Raw genomic sequence first — 8760 nt, 5'->3', positions numbered from 1 at the left:
TTAAAATTCCTAGTTACAGTAGTTAAAAATAAAATCTAGTAGTTACGTTCTTTATAAATAAAAGATGAGCTAAAACATAACGCTTAAAAAATATTCACCTTTGTGCAGAGAAAAAGCTCTGAAGCGTCTTCTCATCAGCTGGCGGACTTAGACGCAAGGGCAGTAAATTATGACCATTATGAGGATGAATGGAAGAAAAACAGAAGAAGTGAGTGAGTGGGCGAAGATGTTACCCGCTTCATCCAATTGATGAAATTTATCAGGTGTATGACATTTAAAACTACCGCAGGTGCAGGAAAAAAGTGTGAGCCAAGATGACTGCATTTCAGCCCGACGCGTACAGGACAGCTGAGAGGAATGTGCCGAGATGATTGCCCCTCATCTTGCACACAGCTGCTATAGAAAGAAATTGAAGCAATACCAAGTCTCACCGTATAGATTCCCAACGGACATTGCCCGAACCCCAGAAATTCGAGGGCTCCGGTTTTGTTAGCTTTAGAAGCTCCCTCAAGCGCCTTCGATCTATCCTTGGCCAGAAGGATCTCGCGACATTGCATGTTTGAGTACTTACCCAACGTTTGTTGAATGGATGCGAAGCCTATTTTTCGAGGAGTAGACCACAGATTTTCAAGGTAACCACAATTCTCTCATTCCGTGGGGAAACTACCTCGAAGATTCCCAGTCTAGCTAGCTCATACGCCCAGCAATTTCCCAAAATATACCTGTGGCCAGGAAGACAAATAAGAATCATATCGGAGTAGTCGGAATCAGTTGAGAGAGAAGTCGTGAATTCCCCCAACTAAATTCGAGCGCAGCAGTACCGAGCCCAGGGCCTAATACCCACTTGGTTGTCTGAATACACATAACGGCAGTGATAGTATCAATCAACGGCTTATTTGATTGCGGTTACCACCTATGGAAGATATTATAAGTACAATGGCCCGGTAGCCTAAATTTGAGCTTGATGGGAGTCTCTCGCAGAATACAACTCCCTTGCATTCTACTTCGAGCGATCCGTGAACACGTTTGGAACATCAGCGTGAAAATGAATGCATAAAGGATGAACTTAAAATTTCAGAGGATACTGGAGTAGCTTAAGTCTGACTTAAAGCCCAAACGTCTCAATCTGACTGCGGCACGTCAAGCGCTAGTTTTGCCTGCGATATCCACAGGTATCACATTCAACATTGCGTTAAGCGCTAAATTAGGGAGATTCCACAGATTCCAATGAGGGCAGATCTTTGAATTCTCTCGAGATTTTCAGCCGGTGCCATTCTACCAACCGAGTGGGCATCAGCAATCGTCTCTCGATCGTCGCGATGAATCGCAGTAGACTTGTGCATATTTTAAGTGAATTGATCGTCTAATATTTGAGTTCGAGCGTCCAGTATAAAAGCACATTCAAATTCTTCTTGGCCACTCGAAGAAAACAGTTCCCTGAGACCCAATTCAACACTTTTTATTAAAAGTTAATTCTAACTAATATTGTACAGTAAAATATTTAAAACTACTCTATTACCATTTGAAACATTCATAAGATTAAAAAAGGAATACTTAGTTTAAAAACTAAACATTTAAAAAACAACGAGCTTGAAAAGGTACTTCAAACTGATCCTCTTTCCTGCTTTACTTCCTTTGCCAGCTGTTGTAGAGCGTTGCTATAAACGGATGCTGCTCATTGGGACACTCGATTTCGCTGAATGCCGGCACCATATCCTGCCTTTTTTGACCCAGTGGCTGCAACATGTTGTTCCACAATGAATTCGCCATGGACGCGTGTCCGAACTGACTGAAGTGGAAGCAATCGCTTGCAAAGTAACGATAATCTGTTTCACCATTCTCCTTCGTTGGTGTGCTTACATGCGACAGGAACGGCTGATAGACCACAGCGAAGTCATTTGTTTGAAACTCTGGCAACTGCGCAATATACTGATCCACCTCTTGCCATTTCTTGATATAATCATAGGCTCGATGTAACTCTCGCTCACCTACGGCATGGCTGAAAACACAATGACAGCCAAGATGATGGACAACAAAACATCGAAACGGCGCATTGCGCATCGGATAAATTGACACCACCATATTGGGTACGGTTATTATATTGACCAGCAAACGTGGCACATTATCGCGCAACAAAGTGAGTGTACGGCGCATATCGATCTCATGACGGTACAGAAAATCGGTCATATTATCATGGTGGCACATGTCGGAGCAAATGTCATTGTTACCCACGAATATGGTGAGTAGTTTCCAATGGTTCTCCATATTCACATTCGGATTCTGACGCAATCGATCGATAAGTATGCTTGCTTGGAATGGCAGATCTCGTGACATGATCATCGGTTCGGCGATATTCAAGTGCGATGTACTGTCTATAGTCAATTCATTTTCGGTGGAGTAGCCATAGAGATTTGGATTGAATACTCGCAATATATTCGGTAAGGTTAGATAAGTGCGCCAATCGCCATAACCACCACCGGAGAAGGAGAATGCGCGATACTCATTCATAATGTCCACCACACCCACGGACATTATGCCATTGCCCGCGGAAAGCGAATCACCAACGGAGGCAATCACATCAATATCGCCCGGTCGCAGCTGATGCACCGAGGTCGGTGGGAATGTGGAACGCGCATAGCTGAGATCACAAGGAAATGGTTGTGTTGGCGGTATGACGGGTTGCATTTTGCCTTCGGCCAAATTCTGTTCGTAGATCTTTTCCATATCCTCATTTGCACGTTTCATAGAATAGCGACGCACATCAACGAAGAGCTGACGCATGTTGCGATCCAAATCAGTTATGAGAACATTGCCTTTCTCGGCTTCATGCAGATCGTCCATAGTCTTCTGCCCGATGAGGTGAGTCCATAGTCGATCGGTTTTCTTTTGTCGGAGGCGTCTTAAAAAATCGAAGCTATGCGTGGTGGACTGCAAACAAAGTGCGCAAAAGACGAGTAGCACCAACTGAGCGGGTGTCCGTAATAGTGACGTCATTTTTTATTTAAGAGCAAATTTATTTTTTACAATAATTTCGTAATTGACTTTAGCTGGATCTATAAGTAAGTTTGGATTTCTTTCTTTTATGATTTTTACAAGTACTTTCGTGGTAAAAAATTATAAAAAACTTAATCCACTACGAATACGGAGAAATTTGTATCGCTGGATTGTAAGTTTGGTTTTATTTTTTATAATTTTTTTTAAATACCTTTGTGGTAAAAAAAAAATTATAGGCAATTTAATCCACTACGAAGAAACTTTGGATTTATTTTTTATTATTTGTTTTAAGTACTTTGGTGGTAAAAAAATTGAAAAAACAATTTAATCCACTACGAATACGAAGAAGTTGGTATCACTGAACTCATGAGAAATCGATATTATTGCTGGCAGACTCAAATGTCAATCAGCTCAGGCAAAGAAAACAAAATATTTTTCGCGATTTCGGGTTGTAGATTCGTGTTTGCTTGTCAACTAAAACAAAATTTATTAAAAAATTTCACTTTGATCTTTGCTACGATACTTTAGAGGGAAAACTATTCGAGAAACACTCCTAATATTAAGTGGAAAATGTTGAAGGAAGCCAGCAAACTTCTCGAAATGCACAAGAAGTTACAGATAAAATTGGAAAATTTGAGGGAAGCAAGCAAACTTCGCGAAATGAGCAAGAAGTTTCAGATAAAGTAGCAAAATTTGGTTTAGAAAAACATTTATTTAGTTTTCTTTTTAATTTCAAGTTTTTAAAATTTTTTCACCTAGGCAAAGATACATTTGGTCATGTTCTTATAAGAATAAAACCCAAACCTTGTCAGGTCTCGTTCATGGTCTGTGGAGGAGGGCAGCAGCTACTAATATGGAGTTTGCAAAGATTTGGATATGGCAAAGGGCCAACTGAAAATTTTACATCGATGAGTCTAAAAATATGTCCCATTTACTCATCTGCGCAATAAAGTGAACTTTACTAACCGAGCCGATAATCTATTTCTAACTTTAAAGTGCACTTTAATTATTTTCCATTTTTCAATTGCCTGACGAGCCCACCGGGTGTTTCAACTACTTCCAAGACTGCTCATGCGAGAAGGCAAAACTAGCTGATCTGCAATTATTTATTTATTTGTTTATGTGTTTATTATGAATGCTGTGAAGGCTAGCCTGTTTTTCTTCTAACCAATCAAGTGAGCTTTATTAGCCTGATAAAGTATTCTATGCTTTACAGTATCTTTCAACTATTTCCGTTTTTTTTTTTTCATTTCCCATTAAACTGAACTATGCATTTTAAAGGGGGCATACAACTAATCCTCATATAGATCGACCTGAGAGTTTAAAAAGATTTTGAGAGAACGAAAATTTGTTCATCGGCATGGCAAAGTAAGTTATAATGATATTAGAAAGTCGGAAAAATGGTTCTAACTAACTAAAACTTAGTTCGGTAGGTAGAAGTGACAGCCGGTTTCTATCCTGTTTCTCATATCCTGTCTCCTAAGATTCAGTACCGATTTGTGCGACCGTGGTTTCATTTTGGCCGATTTGGCTTAATTATGTGGCAAAAAGGTGTTTGCCTTATTTATTGCTTTCTTTATTTAGTTTTTTATATATGCATATATTAGGCATGCCGATCTCGGCGTTTTCCCGAAAATACCGGGATTACATTTTGTATTTATCACGGGAAGCCCGAAATTTTGAAATATTATGTATTAGATAAAAAGACGTAAGAATTTTATTTATTACTACATTTGATTACAATAAAAACTATTCAGATCCAATTTAGACGACTCCATTTGAATGCTTCGATGTTTTACGTACACATAATAGCATAATTATGACTTCGGTTATATGATAATCGATTATTTAAATAGTTTTGTAAGTAAAGTAAGAATGGCACGCCTAGAGATTTTGTTTTCGTAAATTTTTGCTTCATGTTTTTTTATATTAGCTACTATAATATTTGTGCAATTTTAAAAGTAAGTTACATGTGCAGTCTTTTTTGTGATGTATCGTATACGTTACTGAACAAAATGATTTTTTAAATATAATTTAACAAAATATATTACTTCACTTTTGTCTGCATTTTTAATGGCCTTAAAGTTTAAATGATTTGATTTGATGGTTTATTTAAATGCTTTCGATTGTTGAATTTTTACTTGTTAGCCGGTTTAAAAATATAAATTTAAGCACTGTGGGCTTACTTTAAAAATATCCCAAAATCAAAACTTTCGGAATACTGTAGGCCTCGGTATTTCCTAAACTATTCCAAAACTCCAATTTAAGGGGTTATATACCTTGTGTTTTTCAAAAAAATCAAAATAAATTTTATTTCTTTATCGTAAAGTACAATCCCTTGAGAACATTTTCCAAAAATTTCATAGAGATCTGAGCAATAGATCGAAAGTTACAGCGTTTTAAATTGTGCGTCGTCACGTCCTGAGCGTACGGCCTCATGCGGCGCTTGAAACTTTAAACGCGATTATCTCAAAAACGTGTTTTTCCAAAAATGCTTTTGCGGTGGACGCGATTGCAAAAAAAGTATTCAACCGATTTTTATAATTTTTTTTTTAAATTGTTCGTAATTGATGTCGCCTCTTAGTGAACGATCAACTTTTTATGTATAAATTTTTATTTTGCAGATATGAATTTTTTAATGCCAATTTTAGGACTGTAGAAGTGGAGTTTTTTTAAAAACATGTTCCTATTTTCACAAAAATCAAAATATTTAATATATTGATCGTTCACTAAGAAGATATAACCCAATACTAATGAAATCTTTTCGATTTTTTGATTTCAGTTGACTTGGTGGACTTGAATCGCGTCCACCGCAAGCCTCTTCCAAAAAAAGGGTCTTGGGGGAAAACGCCATAACTCCGCCATTTTTAAATATTTTTACACAAACAAAGCCTTTTTTTTTCTTTAAACATTGTAATATCCAATAATAAAAACTTTTATACAATAAAATTATTGCTACATATCTTAAAAAAAAACCCAACTTTCGCTAATTTCACCGGACCACAAGGTATATAACCCCTTAAGTGTAACCTGGCATCTTAAAAAGCTTCTAGTTTTAATGAAAAACTTTGGCAATAATAATTTCTTACTAAATTTAAGAAATTCATTTCGGGACGAATCATGAAATAACGCTCCACGTATTGACATCGCGCACTTGTCGGCGCAAAAGCAACTTATTATTATTTTTATTGCCATCGCGAGTAGCTCCTCGAGTTCAGTGATACCACATTCATAGAGTGTACGATGTCCGAACTTGTGAAGGGAACAGTGATAGAGTTGATTGATATACACATTTCAGAGCGCATGGTTCTTTTGGTTTTTTTTTCTTAATTATTTTTCTTTAATTTATGATACAAAATAGTTGTTTTTATTCTTCCAAACTCAAATTAAGATTTGTAGAAATCGTTTTTTTTTTCTTATTTACGAAATTAGCACTAATCACTCGGATTTATAACACATGGGTTGAAAAGTCCCGGCCCTAAAACATAGGTGGTACTAGTTTTGTTGCATTCACCTCTTTTGCAGTTAGTACTAACCTTAAAAAGGCAGCTGTTAAAATTTCATGATATTCTATTCATTATTTCGTGAGTTAATGTGCTAAGAGTGAAGCTATTTGTGTTATTTTCAAAAAAATGGATCAAAAATAATTTCGTGTTTTAATTTTACACTGCTTCCATCCACAACGCAGTGAACGTCCAATTGAGGCGGTAACACCAGAGCTTTGTTCACAGTGGGTGCAAACGAGTCAAACAAAACAATGGCAAAACTACTTGAATTGAACTTCGAATTGCTCCCACACGCGCCGTATTCGCCAGATGTGACTTCCACGTATCTACTACTGGCGGTTCGCAGACCGAAAAAAAAAGGTCGGCGGTAAGAGTTTTCGTTCGAAAGAAGAGCTTATTCCTTCTACGGAGGCCTATTTTGATTCAAAAGATAAATCGTTCTACAAAAGTGGTATTGAAATATTAGAGCGCCGCTGAATTGATTGCGTTGTTCTTCAAGGAAATTACATTGATAAATAAAGCTTGAACAAAAAAACGTGTTTTCTTTGTTAGGCCCGGGACTTTTCAGCCAATGTGTAATTGAATGCAAATCAGTTCTAACGGTACGTTTTTTTTATTTTATTATTAAAGTTCTAGTATTAGTCTCTCTATGGGTGCTTGAGAAATATACATCTTTGAGTTTCGACACAAAATATTTATGCACTTCGGATCTTTGTCCTTCAAGATCGGAAGATCTATTGTTTCTGTAAAACATTAATTTTATATATACATAATCATATGGAACAACATTTAGTAGAAATGGTCTAGACAAGTGTTTTATTTTATTATTTATTCTTATTTGCTGTTTTTAATCTTCAGGTCCTTTTAATATTCTCTCATCGGATGTTAGAGAACTATTCTTTTTTTTGGTTTATTACACAAAATCTTTCGTTTTATTCACTTTTCATCTTTGTCCTTCAATATCAGAAGATCTTTGTTTTCTTGACAAATATTGGTTTTGGTCTAGACGAGAGATGTCTTTTGTTCTTTTCTTTTATTTGCTGTTTTTATTCTTCAGGTCTTTCTGGTATTCTCTCGCCGTATGTTAGAGAACAATTTTTTTTTTTTTTTGTTTAATACACAAAATATAATATTTCGTTTTATTCACTTTTCATTTGTGTCTTCAAAAATCACATTTTCAGCTGAAGATGTGAAGAAATCTTAACTTTATATATTATTTTCGTTTTCTTAAAAACTCAGGCATATGCATTAAAGTTCTGTTTAGTGGAAATCAATTTACGTTGTTGTTTTTTATATTTTTGTATTTTATTGTTGGTTTTATACACTTGGTCATTAAAGGATTTATTGCAGTATTGTTGAATTTATACAGGACCAGCAATATTCCTTCAGCGTATAGTAAAGAAATTTTATTTTTATAGTCTTCCATTTTTTTTGTATCAAAAAACTCTAATTTAATTTTTCAAATCCATTCATTTGCACTTCAATAATTTTTGGCCAGTAATATTTTTTTTAAATGTTCTCCAATTTCCACTTAAAGTCAAGCAACTTCTATCTTTTTTTGAATATTAGGTAAAAAAACTAGTACCTTTTTCAAACTCCGAACATTCAGAACTTACACCACAACCACTTCACTCAACTGTAAAATACTTCTTACCGCTTTCTCGTAGGTTGAACAAATGAAATGGCTAAATAAACGCATAAAGTATTTTAGCTGAAAAGCCATGCAAAACTATATAAGTGAACATATTTTTTATGAATTCAGAAATTTGTATTTTTAGTTAAAGCAAAAGATCAACGGAAAAGCAATAAATCTTGGCTTCACCAAATGATGTCAAAGCAAAAAAGGGGGAAAAAACGAAACAGAATAGCACAAAAGCAGCATTTATTTTTATAAAAACCCCAAGTACTCAAAGGCAAGTTCATTCGACTGTCCTTACTGCGCTTAGTTACACAGTTTATTTGTTGCGATATTGCATATTTGTTAAAAAAAACATCTACATAAAAATGCAAAAAAAAATTAACCACCAAAAAGTCAAACAAGTGTGGCACTTTAAATGGCATAAATGTCATGTTAACGACGCCTGACACTCACTTAACTTAGAACTTCATTTCAATTAAAATTTGTTGACCCAACACAAATATTGTACTTGACTAGACATTCTACGGACACATCTGAGCATTCATCATACATACTCACACACATACACACACACAAGCACACCTTAAAAGTGTATTGTGCGTTGCCCGCGCGCTACTTTGT

The 8760-nt window shown here is 35.8% G+C and overlaps 1 protein-coding gene across 1 annotated transcript; it reads right to left on the bottom strand.

Annotated features, from left to right (window-relative positions):
- Positions 1–1626: 1626 nt before the first annotated feature.
- On the bottom strand, positions 1627–2994 carry LOC129248334 (phospholipase B1, membrane-associated). The gene has a single exon (XM_054887837.1). The coding sequence runs from the start codon at positions 2992–2994 to the stop codon at positions 1627–1629; it is 1368 nt and encodes a 455-aa protein (XP_054743812.1).
- Between the last annotated feature and the right edge of the window lie 5766 nt (positions 2995–8760).

Source organism: Anastrepha obliqua, chromosome 5 (genome assembly GCF_027943255.1).
Source record: "Anastrepha obliqua isolate idAnaObli1 chromosome 5, idAnaObli1_1.0, whole genome shotgun sequence".
NCBI lineage: Eukaryota > Metazoa > Arthropoda > Insecta > Diptera > Tephritidae > Anastrepha > Anastrepha obliqua.
The sequence above is the reverse complement of the archived record's forward strand: the minus strand, read 5'-3'. Positions and strand labels throughout refer to the sequence as shown.

What these genes read in the sequence shown, in the direction of transcription:
- LOC129248334 (XM_054887837.1), bottom strand. Translation starts at nt 2,994, where the DNA reads ATGACGTCACTATTACGGACACCCGCTCAGTTGGTGCTACTCGTCTTT.